At 41.6% G+C, this 19146-nt stretch overlaps 1 protein-coding gene across 2 annotated transcripts in view; it reads left to right on the forward strand.

The window, feature by feature from the left end:
* The window catches only part of ADAMTS20 (ADAM metallopeptidase with thrombospondin type 1 motif 20), a 112592-nt gene that overhangs the window by 4953 nt on the left and 88493 nt on the right, over positions 1–19146 (forward strand). The window contains exons 3-4 of one of the 2 annotated variants that reach the window (XM_084811815.1): positions 11932–12097; positions 14054–14061. In XM_084811815.1, the coding sequence (XP_084667941.1) occupies positions 11932–12097; positions 14054–14061 (174 nt within the window). The remainder of the gene's footprint in view (positions 1–11931; positions 12098–14053; positions 14062–19146) is intronic. The other variant, XM_084811814.1, reaches the window with a different exon arrangement.

The raw sequence follows: 19146 nt of genomic DNA on the forward strand, positions 1-19146 counted from the left end.
ATATATTTGGTTGTTGTACACTTTTCCAGATATAGGATAGAGTGTGCTGGTGGATGGATCACTAGAAATATACAGACTATGTTTTGCAAGCCACTTATGCAAGCACATGTATTTTTAATCCGACATAGCTTGATTGATTGGAATAGAATGTGAATTGGCTTAAATTATCTTTATATCATACTGTCTTGCTAGTTTGTTCTTATTCTCGTTGTAATTATAATGATTGCAGCTGTGACTCCTGACTGTGTTTCACTGTGAGAGCATTTACTGCATTAAGGTGTACTGAACGTTAAGTAAAAGGACAGATCTAGCTGGTCCCTTATGTGCACCACTGGGCATGTGTAAATGTCCTATGAATGCAGATTTTGGCCACAGGAGGACTGCTGAGAGGGGGTGGATCAGTGGTAGGGAACTCCTACACATGCATGGGCAAGGATGGAAAATATACCAAGATTACTGGATTGTGCCCTGTGTAATTTGTCAAAATGAGAGGCTTTCAAGTGTTTTTTAACTTATTTCCTGAGATCCCTTTGAATCTTTTATTAGAAACTATTTTCTTAAAAGAAACATGTTTTAATTATTATTGGTATAAGCCATGTCACATTAAGATTTTATTTCAATTATTATTATATTAAATTAATTACTATGAAGTATATTGAAAGAGCATAATCAATAGACACCTAGTATCTCCCCTGGTGAAGAGCATTTCTGGCTCAAAATGTGTCAGGATTCATAATCTGCAACTCTGCATTATTAAAGGCTTGTGAAACTTTGTGCTACTTTGGTTTGTTTACTTCAGAATCTTTTTCAATAATCATTTAAGAAATCAAACTTCTAGCTCCAGATACATGCCAAATGTTCTCAAAGTAGGATATTGCTGTTCCGGTTTCAGTTTTCCTTATTCTTTATAATCTATTCTTTACAATAAGAGTTTTACTCTTCTCTCCTCCAATTAAGCAGCACAGTGTGAAAAACCTGGGTCTGCTACACTACAGCTCTCATTACGTGATATCTATTATAATTTATCATTGACTTATTAGTAAACTCCTTTCTGTGCAGATAGACATGGAAGATTGCTAAGGCTGTGAAACATATTTGTGTAGTCACCCTGAACGCTATTGCAGTTGACTGTGCAGATGATCTGTTAACCTGACACATGTTTTACGATTTGTTATTACTTGATGTTTTAAGTATGTGGTTCATAATGGCTATTAGTCACATAAAATAAAATGTTCAACTCGGACATGGAAGTTGCAGAATTGGACGGGAAGGTGCTAAGTTAGTTAGGGTCTCTACTCATGGACACCCTCTCACACTTGCTGCTGCCTTACAAGACAGAAGCAACTTTCCCAGGATGATGACTGTGCATGCACATTGGCTTCATGCTGACAGAAAAATCCAGGGCACAGGTATAGCCCTTGGCAGCCAGGGTTGTAACTTTGGGCAGCTGAGGGGAAGAAAACTTTGTCATTCCTCCCCTGCACTTTCAGTCCTGAACCCATTGTGGAGTACCAAGCACCTTGGAGTCAGGCAACTGATGCTCTTGCCACACTCATTCCTTGAGCCAAAGACAAGCCCACATGCTGAATGGTGTGGGGGAGCAAGGTAACCAAACGTTGTTTGTCTGGATGGGGAGACTCAGTGGATTCCCAGCATCACATCCTCAGAGTTCTCAGGGTGTTGCACCAGCTTCCCCAGGGTTTCTTCACCCATCAAGTTCTGTGAAGCTGTCAGAAGTGCCCAACACTGCATCATGAGAGATCTTGAGATTTTGTGTCAGCCTCTGAAAGTGCCTCACCTATTGGGTTCCTTGGAGTCTCTGGGCAAGGGGACTCTGAGTTGGCCTGACATGACACCCCTAATGCTCTGGGGCATGGCCCCAGCCTTCCCAGAGTCCTCTAGTCACCCAGGCAAGGAACTTGCAGGAAAAAAGGAAAAGTGAGGGAAACATTCGTTTCTCTTTTTCTTCTGTATGTCTCCTGTGAGTTCCTCATGAGTACCCATTTGTATGTTGTTATTTTTCACATAATCTTCTGCATTCTGTTTTCATTGTACACCATGTGAGAAAGTATATAGCATTTTTTTCAGCTCTATCCGAACTGAATAAATGATTATCATTTATCCAGTTGATCATCACTGGCTTGATTCAGACATAATGTCAAATTATGCTGAACATGCTCAGTGCTTGTGTGCTCCCCCTTCACCTCACTTTTCTCTCTGTGCACCCATATTTGCCCTCACTTGTGAATGAGCAATGAAACCATAGTTTGCTGCGACTTCCAAACCAGGCAAACTGTGGTTTGTGCAAAGAGCACCAAATCACGATCTGATGTTGCATCTGAACCAACCAATGTCTTTGTAAATTCTCTCATAATATCAGTTACCAAATTACCAGTCTTTTAGTGGAGCTACGTGGGAAGTACAATTTTACTTATCTGGCATAAGGCTAGTTATATCAATATCAATAATTATATATAAAACCATTAAACATGGATCCAAAGGCAAACTTTCCTCTTTCTGTGCCTGAACAGTTTCTTCCATTACTGCTTCCTATAAATCAAAAGCAAATGAAGTATGAGAAGCTGCTTTGATCCATGTGATGACAATTATGTCATCCAGTTTCACATATTTGTGGGGAAATGCAATGGATCAATGCTGTAAATGTCAGAGGAAGGGAAAAAATAGAACTTAGAAAAAAGCCTACAGAAAGATTACAAATTAAAATTTAAAACATACTCTGAACATGTATACAATCTGCCTGAAAACAAATCTGTATACTATCAGAAATTTACCTGTGCTAATTACTAATTAATAATGTATCGTGAAAGTTCTGTATCAGCTCAAGCTTAATGAAATAAATAGAACTTATATCAGTGGCAAGATTTGACAGTCTAGGGCATCATGGCTACAATCCTTACAAAGTGTATGTGTTTACACTGGACAAAGGGGCTATGTGAATGGATAACTGTTCCCTACTCTACCACAGTCCAATGGATACTAAGAGATCAGTTCTATGTCCACTGACTAAGGGCTGCTTCAGATGAGACAAAATTCCTATATGGAAAGCACTTCCACCGAACAATCTGAGTAAATATTGCTATGTGTACCAATCTATACGAAGCTGCAAGTTGTATGACCATTTCTTACATGGAAATGTTTTTCATACTTGAATTTGATTTATTTATTATTTATTCATTTGGTATAGGGTAATTTATGACTCACCCTATACCAAAGCTCTCAGGGCGATATACATAATATGAATATATTCTGAAGTGGCCCTAAGTGTACAATAAGTACTTCTTGAGTAAATTAAGTATATGGTGTAACTAGAAAAAATGTTTAAAACTGTGATGCAGTTGCACAAAGTATTTACATTCTGGAATACTGTAGTACATAGTACGATGATAGGGAGCAATGGGGAATTTTCTACCAATAGGTCTTGGTCCTCTAGCCAAAGGATGGGGGTTGTATACAAGGGCACCTTGAGATCTGAAGGTAAATCATTCTAGTGACACAAGCTAACTACACTTTTCTAAGTTCTATATTTTTCTTTTACTTTCACTTCATTGGTCAGTTTTAGCTTCCTAAAGACATAAGAACATAAGACATGGGCAACCAGATCTGCTGAGGAATTCACTGACTGCAGGTGGATCAAAGTGGCTTCTCAAACATAGTCCAGACAGAAAACCAAGAGGTAAAATATATTAATTGTTATTTAACTCAGATGTTACCCAAGTCTGTTAAAAAATATAGGCGGGAAGATACAAGTGAACAGAGTGTAGTATTTTTTAGTATATTAGTAGACATCACTGTTTTTTTGGCTGAAGTAAGTCTTCAGTTCAAGGCAAGCTGTATTTAAAGAAAAAGAGTCCTTTCCTAAAGTAAATGCCACAGAAACAAAAAGCTAGGCTGTTTGGAGAGTCTAGTGTTGCTCTTGACAGATTGAAGAATTTTTGATGGATCATCTGTCTGTAATTAGAATAGCTTTATGGCCAAATATTACGTCATTTCCCCATAGCACCAGATGTTGCGGATCTAATTTGCTATATATCATTAAGATATATGCAGCCTATGCCTAAATGTTTGGTTCTTCCATACAGGTCAAATCTAATCTTCATTGTGTCTTCATTATATACCCTGCAAAGCTTAAGGAAGGCTTACCACATGTGGAAGGGTGCATTGTTCTATACAACTCTCATTGTTATAGGGTCAAAAGAGCTAAAGTGAGTGTAGTGCTACCACCACCATGACTACCACTGTTATTAAACATTAATTTAGGGCCTGTGTTCTGTGAGATCATGTACAGGATACAGAAGTGATAAGTCTTGCTCAGAGCACTCTATAATAAATAATAGCATAGCATTTGTGGCATGTCAGAGTGGTAAGTTCGATATTTTGTGCAGGAATTGTCATTATGACCATTGTTAATAAGACGGTATCATACAAAAAACCCTATTAGTGAGGAGACATGTTGATGGGGACCTGAGATTGACTGAATTGTTTTTCCCGCAAGAAAAGACAAAATATCCAGTGATGTGCCCTCTTAATTTAAAGTTAATGAAATGCTAAGATGTAGTATTGCTCTTGGAGCCTGCTGGGAAGCATTTTTCTCCTTGCATGTTTGTAATTCTCCATTGTAGAAGTGAATCTTCGGCTATTGGGCGGTATAGAAATTAATTAATTAATTAATTAAATGAATAAATCTCAATGCTGGGTCTCAAGGTTTATATAGATGTCAGAGAATTCCTCCACGGATCTCGGTGAGGCCGAATGCCAGTGCATTCGGCCCCCTGAAATCCGTGGCGGAACGAAGCCCCCCGCCCCCCTACCCCACGAAAGGTGTGTGAAACGGAACACTTACCTGCTGCCGTCCGCGCTGACTTGTGAATGGCGGCCGTGTCTGCGGCCGCCATTCGCTTCCTCATTATAGTCATGATAGGCTACGTAAATAATTATGTAGCCTATCACGGCTAATGCAGGGATGCCATTTGCATCCCTGCGGAGGCCGTGATAGGCTACATAAATATTTACGTAGCCTATCACGGCAACCCCCCCACCAAGAAAACAGTGAACGCAAATGGTGGCGGCTACGGCGGCCGCCATTTGCGTTCCCTTTTTTTTGCCGTTTTAGCCTATGTAAATATTTATGTAGGCTATTACGGTGGAAAAAAAAGGGAATGCAAATGGCGTAGTGGCCGCCATTTGCGTTCCCTTCCCCCCCGCCATAATAGCTTACGTAAATATTTACGTAGCCTATCACACCAAATACAGGGACGCAAATGGCGGACGCAAATGGTGGTGGCTACAGCAGCTGCCATTTGCGTTCCCTTTTTTTGCCGTTTTAGCCTACGTAAATATTTATGTAGGCTATTATGGTGGGAAAAAAAGTGAACGCAAATGGCGTAGTGGCCGCCATTTGCGTTCCCCCCCCCACTGTAATAGCTTACGTAAATATTTACGTAGGCTAAAACGGCCTACCCCTTTGGGATTATGAATTTTGTAAGTGTCTTTGTACTGCATAGCATGTTTTGCTTGTGTGCTTTCTTTATTTTGTTACTGTTTTGAATAAGTGGGCTGTGCATCATAAAGTATTTTCTTTAACTTTATGGTGTATGTAGTACAGTTTACTTAGAAATACTTCAGCTGAAATTTTGTTTGGGAAGTTATTTTCAAAGTAAATTGCCTTTTTTGTTGTTGAAGCCATTTGCCATAAAAATATTAGATACTACATACTATAACATAATAAAGTGTATTGTTTGTACTTTATACAGTGAAAATAATACTGAAGTTATCAAAAGTGAAACTATTTACTTCACTCTTGTGCTTGTCACTGCAGTAACATTTAAAATAATGCTTAATTGGTTATGAGATCTTAGATAATTTCCTGAAGACTTTTCACAGATCTGCCCTTCTCTTATTCAATATTTCCTTTCTACCAGTAGTATGCTAGCATCTATAGCAGGGCAGCGAACAGTTGTTCTGCTGGTGCTGGAAGACGTCAATGATCTGGTTTTTGCATATGCACCAGCAGAGATGGTTGGCAGTTTGGGTTCTATCCAGTGGGCAGCCCAGGTCGCGATAGCCTTGGTCTTCCTTGTTCCTGCTCCTAATGATCCAAGGTTGAAACCAAAGAGAAACCTAAACCCTCTAGACCGGAGCAGTCTGGAACAAAACAAGGAGATGGTAATCCCCTCACTCCACAAGAAATATTCCTGAGTGGGGAGTTTCCTCACCTTTGAGCTACCTTTCTCCAGAGCCTGTCAAGTGCTCCTTCTTTGACATGGCTGTACTTTCTCAGCCAGAGCTGTGAGGCAGTGCAGATCCTCACAGAGGAGGAGGAGCGAGCTTGGCTTAGACAGTTTCTGCCAGTATCTGCTCCTTTGCTGCAGAGCTTCTGCTGCTCTAGTTCCCAGGACAGAGATCACTCCTGGTGTGGCATTCCTTACTTAGTTGTTAAAGGTGAGGAAGAAATAAGAGTTCTGGTTATTTGGAGAGGGAGTTCCATCTCTTCCCCTTAGCTAGCCCTACCCCTCCTTAGGTGCCAGAGTTTGTTGGGGCACTCCAGAACCTTCAGTGGAATTCCAACAGAATGAGAGGTCAGGCTTTGGGGAAAGTTTGCAGTGTTGCAGTTCTGTACAAAGTGGACTTCTCTGAAAGTAGGGGAAGACACACCATAGAATCCCCATCCTCTTACACTACAAGGTAGAAATAGAGCTAGAAAGGATGAAGGAACATGGTACAATTAAGGAAATCACTATGCCTGCTTCTTGGTGCACACCAATGGACCTGTTGTAGTTCTATTTTTGTTGGGGAGAGGGAATAATGTTCTTTTCTAGCTTCCTGACTGGTCTGTCCTCTGAGCCTTTCATGACAAAACCTTTGCATACAATAAGAATAGCATTATTCTTGGATATACTGAGAGCCAGTTCAGACATGGCAGTAAGTTATTGTTTCTGGAACTGCCTCCCCCCAACCCATGTGACTGGTAGTATATGCATGTCTGTATATGTGTTATTTCATTTGTCTATTTTTGTGTGTCTTCCTATCTCTCTCTCTCTCTCTCTCTATCTGCATACAGCTCACATTACATGCTATGGGTGGTGGGCACACATTCCTGAGCGTGAGCCCATGCCTCACTGTTACTGGGATAAATAATGGCTGAACCAGCCTTAAAACCATTATTTATTTTTTTATTTATTTAAAATTCTTTTTAGGCCATCTTTAAGGGTATAACCCTCTCCAAAGTAGGGATGTATGAAAGGCACTTACCTGGTCCCGCAGCTTGCTTTGCGGTGGGGGGGAGGCGCTTCGGTTCTCCCCCCGAAGTTCAGGCCGGGGGGGGGAGGCGCCCTGCCTTGCCCGGCCGAAATTCAGGCCGGGGGGGAGGCGCCCCGCCTCGCCCAGCCGAAATTCAGGCCAGGGAGAAGCACCCCGTCTCCCTGGCCGCGAAATAAAAAAGTGGAAAACAAAAAAACACACCCGTGATAGGCTACGTAACGATTTACGTAGCCTATCACGGCTAGATTTCCAAAGTCAGCCATGATAGGCTACGTAAATCGTTACGTAGCCTATCATGGGTGACTTTGAAAAAAAAATGCATATGCAAATGGCGGCGCCCATGGGTGCCGCCATTTGCATTCCTTATTTGGTCCCAGTAGTCTACGTAAAGATTTACGTAGACTACGGCGAAAATAAGTCCAAAGCTATTTGCGTTGCCCTTATTTTCACCGTAGTCTACGTAAATCTTTACGTAAACTACCGGGACCAAATAAGGAACGCAAATGGCGGCGCCCAAAAGCGTATGCGCTTTTTTTTTTCTTTTCAAAGTCACCCGTGATAGGCTACGTAACGATTTACGTAGCCTATCACGGCTGACTTTGGAAATCTAGCCGTGATAGGCTACGTAAATCGTTACGTAGCCTATCACGGGTGTGTGTGTGTGTTTTATTACTTTATTTTGTAATGGTGGCGGTGGCAGCCGGTCAGAAGACTGGCCGCCGCCCCCACCGCCGACGAACCACCGACGAACTCCCGCCAGGACCTGCCGCCGAGAGGGACATTTGAGGGAGGTAAGTCCCATCCCGGGGGGGGGGGAGAATTTCACCAACAATTTCGGGGGGCCAAATGCGTTGGCATTCGGCCTCCCCGAGATTCGTGGAGAAATTCTCCGCCATCCCTATCTCAAAGAGGCATGGAACCTTCAACTTTATCATTATACAGCAATACCATAGTTTCAGTATGCAAGTTTGAAATGTTATAACTTCTAGCAATACTAAATTCATTTTTATTATTGTGCAAGTTCTTCTGTGGCTTTTTCTGAAGCTTGAACTATTCTCAGAGAGAAGACAATTGGTCTACCCCATGTTGGAAGGCTTACATAGCTTTAGGGAGCAATGCTATGGCCTCTAGTCAGTGACCATAGGCTATGTCACTTTTCGGGAACCGATCTTCCCCCCCTCCTACACTGCTTCTCAGGCAGCTCAGAATGGCCCCACACTCCATGCTCGGAAGAGGAGCGCGGAGCAGCGAAAACGGGGCGTTTCGTGGCAGGGAAGGCGGAAATACCGATACAACACATCCAACATGTTGTCCAGCAGCCGCTTCCCCTGCTCCGCCTTCCGTTCAGCCTTCTGCCCCCCCCCCCCCCCGCTCAGCCTTCCACTCAGCTGAAATTGGCTGCCTAGCCACAAATGCAGGGCGGCTGAAGCACAGAGGGAACGATCCCCTCCATGCTTCTCCTGCCCTGCATTGGATAGGCGGTCGCCTCCGAGTTCGGAGGTGGCCGCCTATCCCGGTAGGATTGCTCCCTCCTTTGTATTTCTATAACATGGTTAGTAAAACCCTCTGGCTCCGCTGACGTTAAATGTTCCATAACCCAAATTTTAACCTAGTGGCTAAGTTGCAGAACGTGACCGAGGGTTATGTAAATAGCTATGCAGCTGAGCAAGTGTGAGTTTAGTTATCCTTTTTCTGCCTGACACATTTTAGTTAATAATCTCTTGGTTGCCTTTCTTTTTGTTTTGTTTTTGTTAAACATAAGCATAGGATTTTATGTACAGTGCCCATCCGTTTAGTTCAGAGTTAAAACACCACATTGCCAAAATGTAAAATATTTCAATACACCATTTTTTTCTGTTCAGAGACTTAGAAGAACCTTCCAAGATGCATGCTTCCATTTAGTATATTGTATACACAAATCAAAGGGCTTTTGTCCTTTTCATGCATGTACAACTCCTATTGAAGTAAATGAGATTTAAACTTGTAGATAGAAAGGCAGAATTTGACCTCATGGCTATGTAGTGGGCTTTAAAACAGTCTTTGATAGAGTTCTGCTCTGTTGATCTACAAAGGAGTATTTGACTGATCCAACTGATGATTTATCACAGAGTGCTAAGCTTGTTTGTTATGTGCACTTGTTTACAGCTTATTTGCATTTACCATTTTATCACCAATTGCAGTAATGACATTTTAAATCAACAAACAGTAACAATACAATTCTATTTGAAATTAATGTATTTGAAAACATAACCTTTTAAATCGGGTATCTAAATTCTTTATAAATAGCAGGGATAGGAAACCCTTGGCCCTAAGCCAATGGGCCAATTGGGACCTTCACTTGCTTGCCATGTGGCCTCCTGCAGGGTCACCTTAGCCTTTATTAATCTGATCCTGCCTTTTTCTTCTCCGCTGATTCCCATGCCTGTCCTTGTGGGCTGCGTCAATTGGGGATGGGAGTTTCTAAGAGACATGGACAAAGCTTGGTTCATTCAGGTTTTGTGAGAAGGGAACCTGCTTATATAAGCAGTTGTGTGGGCCACTGAGCTACTGACTCAGAATTCACTGAAATTCAGAGCCCACTTAGGCTTCTCAAGAATTTCACTCTAAAGAGCTGCTGATGAAGGTGGGCAGATAATAGTTATCTTATGTTTGTGTGGGGAGGAGGGATGCAGAGTCCTTACTTCGCATTCCACTTTTGCCTGTTTCTGGGGAAGAAAAAGAGGCAGATTGTGTGTCCCATTCCATTCTTCTGGTCATTATGACTTACAGCTAAATCAGTCAATAAAATATCTATCTACTGACCGACATCTCCATCTATCTAGTATTTGTGCATAGCTAAGATGTTCATGTTTGAAAGACAAAGGTAGTTTGTCTAAGTGCCGATGTATTCATTTATGTGTAAGTGTGTAAATATATTTTTACAGTTATTTTTAGTCATTTGTGTTTTGAAGAGGACATTATCTTTTGATGTAATCCAGAACAATGCTATTTCAAAATCAGTATTTACCTCTCTTGTCAACCTTGGTGCTTATGTCTGAATTGAAATTTCAGAGTTCACCTGCTGCAGACCTGACAGTGTTGTATGCCTCCTCAGGAAGACACCATGTTCCTGTAGATTATGACAGAACTTCATCTGAAATCGCTGTTCTAGTGTAGTGGCACAGCCAACTAATCAGAAATGATTGCTGTACAAGTCAGTGTGTGCTATACCATGCTCAATTGGCTATGCATGTGTACAAATTTGTAATATTACATGGCCCATTATGTGAAAATGCTCATTGTGTATTAGTCTGCAAATAGTGTAAATTTGGTGATTTTATGGAAAAGTGTATGATGGTTGTGAAATATCGGCTATATCTATGTCTTCACCATGTTTAGGTTTCCGTGGCTTTAGAACCGGGGTGAGCAAGTTCTAGAGGTCAGATGGCCAATTCCACCCCCCGTGCTAGTTCTTGGCTCCAGATTAATTTTTTGTCACTAGATGAACCTTTATTTGGTTCTATAGTTTTGTTCCATAATCCTAATAAGAGACCACCAAATATTCTCCAATGCTTCCTTTATGCTCTGGCTGAAGATTTGTTATTGTTAATCAGCCCCATCTTACTCTCACCTGGGGCTCATTACACAGTTACTGGTGATTCCCCAAGCGTCATTTTTCAATTACTTACAGCTGTCCTTGGAGATACAACTCTGCCAAAACTCATGGCAGCCTGCCATAGCTACTTTTGTGGGGTTTGTTTCACATAAATCTCACAGTATTACAAAATGAGTAGCAAGCAGTTGCTATTACATACTTCAGTTTTCCAGGTTCTTGGAAAAACTAGGTCTGCAGGCTTAGATGTTCCCACTTGGGAGTAAAAGTTATTGAATTCAGTGGGACTTACCTCTGAATCAACATGAAGGATCAGACTGTTTATAGCATTTCTAGGCCACCTTTTTGCATTCAAGATAGTTTTCAAATGCTTCATATGCTTTTCATTTCAAAACACTCTGTAGATGATTTTGTCCGACATATTGTTCCATTTAATTTAGTTGGACTATTATAAGTTCGTCTTAATACAGAATAATTAATTTTTAGTTAGTCATGACACTCAGATAGCGGCTGTTTAGATGACTGATGTAACTCCATTAGCAGTTAATTAAAATACAGCCATTTGTACATTACGGAATTACAGAGAAATTTGCAGCTCACACATTTTGTTATTTGCTAATTAATGAGTTTAACCCAATTCCACCATTCTAGAAATATCTTCATTTGAATTATAGGCTCTAGACTCTGATCCACATTTACCGTTGCTGTCTTGAAACCAGCTACAAATATAACAGCACAATCCTATACGTGTCTACTCAGAAATAGGTCCTATTAAGTTCAATGGGACTTACCTTCAGGCAAGTGTGTATAGGATTGCAACTTCAATGTTTCATCAGCACCCATAAGCTTGAAATCCCAGTTTTGTCTTTAAGGTTTGGAGACCTTAATTCATATAATAAGTCATAATGAAACTATGATTAGCTTTTCCAAGGTCTTAACCTACTAGAAGGCACATCTTCCCTTATTTCAGTTATAAACACTTCCATTCTAGCGTTTAGGATTTCCTTTGATGATGCTTCTCTTTTGCTCCATTCCAGTGGCTCCCTCTTTTTTTTTTTCAGATGGGCACATTTAGATCCCACGATGGTGAATACTTTTTAGAACCTTTGATGGCATCAGATGAAGATGAACATGAAGATGACCATAACAAACCACATCTTATATATAGACATGAAGAACTTAAGAAAGATTCTTATCAGAATTCCTATAAACCTTGTGAAACTTCAGGTACAGCTAAACTTTAAACAATGATGCACAGTATACTCCTGTATTAGAAACAGCATTATTCAAACTGTTTTTGATATTATTCTGTAGTGATATTAGTGAGTATCTTTATCAAGATTTGTTTGTGTTTTCTGTGCAAAAAGGGCCATATCCAATCAGACAGTAGTGCTAATGTAAATTACATTGGCCTAGATTAAGGGACCTCTAGAGCAATGACAATAACACTTGTTGGCACAGTGGGTTTTGCGGGGAATCCCATCATGTCAGCTAATGCTATTGGTGTTGCGCTAGAAGTCTCTTATGGTAGTGCAGCCTTCCCTGACCTGGTGCCCTACAGATATGTTGGACTACAGCTCCCAGCACCCTCCAGCCAGCCATCTACATTAATTGACATCAGCGGTAGTGTCCAGTTGGGTACTGCCCAACTAATGCTTGTTATTTATCATGTTAATGATGTTACAGGTGATGGTTGAAGACTAAAGGTGATATCTATGCTACTCTTTAACCATCGTGGCTTCTTGCAAAGAATCCTGAAAACTGGAGGTTGGTGAGGTGCTAAGAATTCTTGGTAGAGAGTCCCACCAAATCTCATAAAGCTATATTTCCCAAGTTTCCTGTGCTGGGCTAATGACAGTATCCTCAGTATCTGTGTTGCTATGACTTGATTTGCTGCTGCTGACATCGAATAAAGGTGGATTATTAAAATACAGTTGCTGTGGTTGTGAGAATTGAAAAATCCGGCAAACATCCAGGTGTTTGCCTAGGAGTTCTGTCTTAAAGACCGCAGTGTCCTTGGTATGCTGCTGTTATGACTGGACAAGAGCTGGGGTTTTGTTTTGCATTGTGTTTCTTTGTTCCAGAGAAGAATGGAACATGTATGGAGAATAGCAAGTAGAGCTTGACTGCGGAATCAGATTGGAAAGTTGTTGGTTGGCTATGGAAATTTAATTGGCAGATGTGAACAGGCAATTTCTTCCTTCAGTTCATCTTATAGTGTATGGCTTCTTTTCATTAGCCGGCTTTGTAGTCTAGAGGTGTGTAGTGACTCTTGGCTGATCAGGCATGAGATAAAGCCAATTTCCCTTTTTCCTCATGTTTGGTTGGCTAGTGAACAGCATCCATTCCTTTCCCAGGGGCTTGACTAGCAATTTCCAGTCATTCCTGAGTTGTGGCAGTTAGTATGTTTTTTAATTAGATGACCTGAGACTGGATATAAAATGGATAAGATTTTTTGGAGCAAAAATGTAAATTTGTAAATGTGGAAACAGCAGAAGTGGTAGAAAACTGTTTAATTTTTTTGTTTAACATATTCTTCCTGCACAGCGTTTGTCTTAACTAGATCGTGTACATTTTTAAGAGGGGCACCATTGCCAAGTGCTCTGCATAAGGCCTGCATACAGATTAAGAATATTCAGACAACTGTGAATGATGCAGAATGCAGTTGTCTTTTAAAGAGGGGCTCGTCGAGAGAGATAAGGGCAGCATACTTTAGCCTTATGATTCTGGTTCATTGTAAGGCAAGGTTGGTAAGTTTCTGCCATTCCTCACGTGCAGGATTATTTCATAATGTGGTACCTTGAGAAGTTTTCCAACAGCACAAGAGGTGACTCTACACATGGACATCACCAGATGGTCAATATCGAAATCAGATTGATTATGTACTTTGCAGCCAAAGATTTAGAAGCTTTATACGGTCAGTAAAAACAAGAGCTGACTGTGGCTCAGATCATGAGCTTCTTATCGCAAAATTTCGGCTTAAATTGAAGAACGTAGGGAAAAACCACTAAACCATTCAGGTATGACCTAAATCATATCCCTTATGAATATACAGTGGAGGTGAGGAATAGATTTAAGGGATTAGACCTGATAGACAGAGTGCCTGAGGAACTATGGATGGAGGTCCGTAACATTGTTCAGGAGGCAGCAACTCAATCCATCCCAAAGAAAAGGAAATGCAAGAAAGCCAAGTGGCTGTCTGATGAGGCTTTACAAGGAGCTGAGGAAAGAGGGGAAGTGAAAAGCAAGGGAGAAAGGGGAAGAGATATCCAACTGAATGCAGAGTTGCAGAGAATAGCAAGGAGAGACAAGAAGGCCTTCTTAAATGAACAATTCAAAGAAATCAAGGAAGACAATAGAATGGGAAAGACTAGAGATCTTTTCAAGAAAATTGGAGATCTCAAGGGAACGTTTTGTGCAAAGACGGGCATGATAAAGGACAAAGAAGGCAGGGACCTAACAGAAGCAGATGAGATTAAGAAGAGGTGGAAAGAATACACAGAAGAACTATACAGGAGAGATCTTAATATCCCTGATAACCATGATAGTGCGGTCACTGAACTTGAGCCGGACATCCTAGAGAGTGAAATCTAGTGGGCCATAGGAAGCATTACTAACAACAAAGCTAGTGGAGATGACAGTATTCCAGCTGAGCTATTTAAAATCCTAAAAGATGATGCTGTTAAAGCGCTGCACTCAATATGCCAACAAATTTGGAACACTCAACAATGGCCGCAAGACTGGAAAAGGTCAGTTTACATTCCAATTCAAACTACCGTACAATTGTGCTCATTTCACATGCCAGCAAGGTTATGCTCAAAATTCTACAATCTAGGCTTCAGCAGTATGTGAACCGAGAACTACCGGAAGTCCAAGCTGGGTTTCGAAGAGGCAGGGGAACTAGAGATCAAATTGCCAACATTCGCTGGATCATGGAGAACGCAAGAGAATTCCAGAAAAACACCTATTTCTGCTTCGTTGACTATGCTAAAGCCTTTGATTGTGTGGATCACAACAAACTGTGGCAAATTCTTAAAGAGATGGGAGTACCAGACCACCTAACCTGTCTCCTGAGAAACCTGTACGAGGGTCAAGAAGCAACAGTTAGAACCGGACATGGAACAACCGATTGGTTCCAAATTGGGAAAGGAGTACAACAAGGCTGTATATTGTTGCCCTGCTTATTTAATTTATATGCAGAATACATCATGAGAAACGCCGGGTTGGATGAATCACAGGTCAGAATTAAGATTGCCAGGAGAATTATCAACAACCTCAGATACCCAGACGATACCACCCTAATGGCAGAAAGCGAAGAGGATCTAAAGAGCCTCTAGTTGAGGGTGAAAGTGGAGAGTGCAAAAGCTGGTTTGAAACTCAACATTAAAAAAACTAAGCTCATGGCATCTGGCCCCATCACTTCCTGGCATATAGAAGGGGAAGAAATGGAAGCAGTGACAGATTTTATTTTCTTGGGCTCCAAGATCACTGCAGACGGTGACTGTAGCCATGAAATTAAAAGATGCTTGCTCCTTGGGAGGAAAGCTATGGCAAACCTAGACAGCATAGTAAGAAGCAGAGACATCACCTTGCCGACAAAGATTCATACAATCAAAACTATGGTTCCCAGTAGCAACGTATGGCTGTGAGAGCTGGACTATAAGGAAGGCTGAGCGCCGAAGAATGGATGCTTTCGAACTGTGGTGCTGGAGAAGACTCTTACGAGTCCCCTGGACTGCAAGGAAGTCCAATCAATCAATCCTAAAGGAAATCAACCCTGAGTGCTCATTGGAAGGACAGATACTGAAGCTGAAGCTCAAATATTTTGGCCACCTAATGCGAAGAGAAAAGTCCCTGGAAAAGACCCTGATGCTAGGAAAGATTGAAGGCAAAAGGAGAAGGGGACGGCAGAGGATGAGATGGCTAGATAGCATCACCGATGCAATGAACATGAACTTGAGTACTCTCCGGGAGAGAGCGGAGGACAGGAAGGCCTGGCGTGCTATGGTCCATGGGGTCACGAAGAGTCGGACACGACTTAATGACTGAACAACAACAACAACCTTGAGAAGAATTGTGCAGATCTCACCATTCAGTGTTTTTTCAAAAAGGTGTATTTAGTTCTGTATTTAGAATGTAGAGCACTGATCTTCACTATTGTTTAGCAGGAGCTACTTGGGGTCCAGGCACCACCAAGGTTACTTGGGGGCCTTTCCCAGGCTTTTGGGGGCCCTCTCTTCTTCCCTCTCTCTCCAGCCAAGTGGCGATCGGACTCAGCTGGAGGACTTTTCAGGCCTTTCCTCCCCATCCACGTTGTCCAAGCAAGGCCTCATCAGTCACCAGGCAGGTAAATTCTGACAGGCTTACTTGGTATATTGATTGGGATGGAACTTTTTCTTGTCACTGAGAGAGTGTTCTCAGTGAGAACACTGAACACTGAAGCTCTACTCAGTGCTTCAAAATCTCCCAGTGCAGTCCAGGTTGCTCTCTCTCTCACCCACACATTCAGTTTCCACTTCACCTCCAATGCCTGCACACTGGAGCTAGCCAGTCACTTTGGTCTTTGCCTCTTAGGCTCTTCCCCCACCACAGCTAATTGGCTGATCTCCTTTTCTCCTTTCTCCCCGCCCCCCCATCCCAGCCACCTTATAGTTGATGAGCGGCAGGTCTCCTGAATCTCCATCACCAAAGCCTTATCTGGTAGCCCAGAGCACAGCAGTTGCCTTTGCTTAAGCAAACAACAAAGCAAAGCTAGAGAGTTCCTTCTGAGAGTGAGCAGCTATTGCACACACACACACACACACACACACACGTGAAGATTTGCCCTTGAGGTGGTTGGGAGTTGCCAGTTGCCTTAGGCCTTAAAATGGAGAACACTGATGTAGAGCTTCTGTGCCCAACATAACTGTATGGTCCTTGTTCATGCCCACCCCCCAGCATGAATCGTTAATGAAATTTCCCTGTTGCTAGTTGTTTATTCATGTCAGCAAATCAAAATTCTACCAAAAACACAAATGTTGTGTTCAAAACAAAAATATGCACATTGAGAGCATTTATGCAGAATCAGGACACTTGAATGTATTTTATTCAGGTACATACTCTATTTTGAGCTCAGAATGTGTCCTTCAGTGGAAAATGTTTTAGATACTCAACAATATCTCAACACAATGTCAGTAAAATATGGTTTATGAATATTCTTTTACTTCAGACATTTTAAAGAAGTTAACACTGATAAAAAGACATTGCTAAAAACATTGATTAAAATGTATACCGTGTGCATACAAGAACAGTATGCCTTGTTTGAATTTTCTTGAATATTAGCTAGCACTGATTTAAAGTATGGAGTTTTATTTACAAATACCTACATGGACTAAGAACTGAGTGTCTTCTCTCTTTCCTTATGATGTATTAGGGCAGTTGTGACTATTAGATACACTTGAGATGTAGTCCTTAAGAGATTGTGAATCTAACCAGTCATGCTCAGTTTTGGAAACTGAATCATCTTCGTGACTTTTCCAGCTTAGATTGCATGGAACGGATTTAATGATAATCCATCTCATAGCCTTTTCCCATTTAAGGTGTCACTCCTCTCCCCTCTGAAAATGAAAGAACATCTTCTTTGCCATCCTTTGGTGCCCCCTGGTGTCCATCTGCAATGTAGCTATTAGAAACTTATACGTAATGGTAGTATAGGACAGCCTTCTACAACCTGGTACCCTCCAGATGTTTGGACTACAGCTGAAGCATTCCTGATGATTGGCCCTATTGGCTGGAGCTTATGGGAGGGCACTAGGTTGGGGAAGGCTGGTAGAGGTGGCCAAAACCCATAATACCATTTTCGTTCATTCGTTCGTTTATTTATTATTTGGATTTGTAGAATTTTGGAAAGGGGGCCTTTTGATTGAGCATGTTTATTCATATATATAACAAAAACAGGAAGTATCCAGTGGGGTGCTGCACTCACGCCGATTTCATTGGGTCCTTGTCGTTTCCATTCCACAAGCGAGACCTACCATGTGCGCAATGGAGATGAGATTTAGTGCTTACAGGAGCAAGTAGAAATGCTCATTTCTGGAATGGGGCAAGTCAGTCTCCAATCCAGAAATGAGTGTTTCTGCTTGTTTCAGGGCTTCCTTTAGGAAGCGTTTAATCTGCATTGTGCAAGCAGTGGAACTCAGTTGTTCAAAGACTTTGCTTTGCAAGGTTGGTTCATGCAGCAAATATATGGACATACTACTCCCATGACATCCATTGAGATGCAGTTGCTTTGGTCTTTTTCAGTGACAAACTAGGTAAAAATATATGTGCTCATACACTGGAGCTTTTCTTCTAGCTTGTGTAGATATGAGCAAGAGAACAGTGCCACCTTTGGAAGGACTGTGTGGCTTCATCAGTGATGTGGGTTTTCCAGGAAATTTTGAACTGGAAATTTTTTCCAGTGCAAATTAGGTTCATCTGCATAGGAAAATTTTCAGTTTGTATTGGGAAATTTTCCAATGCAAATTAGGTTCATTTTGCATAGGAACCTAGATCGGGGTGGGCAACTTGTAGGCCAAAACTTTTAGAGGGCCACAATTCCCATCATCCGTCACCATTGGCTGTGCTGGCTAGAGCTGATTGGAACCGTAGCCCAAACATCTGGAGAGCCACAGGTTGCCCACCCCTCCTTGAGAGAGATCAAGTTTAGCATGTTCATTTTACTTGTATTAAGTAAACAAAGCCCCCCAAAAGAGTTCCATGTTAATTTTTTTGTCCTAACATACCACACATATTTGACCTGAAATAGTTGAAGGAAAAAAATTAAAGTATACTAAGGGCATAATCCTATGGGGATAGGCAGCCACCTCCAAACTCGGAGGTGACCACCTATCCAATGCAGGGCAGGAGAAGCAAAGAGGGAATTGTTCCCCTGCAAATGCTGCCCTGCATTCACGGCTAGCCTCTTGTTGAGGGTGAAAGTGGAAAAAGTGGGTCACGAAGAGTTGGACACGACTGAACGACTGAACAACAACAACAAATACTAAGGAAGTAGTAATGTATGGCTGTGAGAACTGGACTATAAGGAAGGCTGAGCACTGAAGAATTGATGCTTTCGAACTGTGGTGCTGGAGAAGACTCTTACGAGTCCCCTGGACTGCAAGGAGGTCAAATCAGTCAATCCTAAAGGAAATCAACCCTGAGTGCTCATTGGAAGGACAGATACTGAAGCTGAAGCTCAAATATTTTGGCCACCTAATGCGAAGAGAAAAGTCCCTAGAAAAGACCCTGATGCTGGG

Source organism: Heloderma suspectum, chromosome 7 (genome assembly GCF_057233095.1).
Source record: "Heloderma suspectum isolate Gila_16-S chromosome 7, 16-S_ref, whole genome shotgun sequence".
Taxonomy (NCBI): Eukaryota; Metazoa; Chordata; class Lepidosauria; order Squamata; family Helodermatidae; genus Heloderma; species Heloderma suspectum.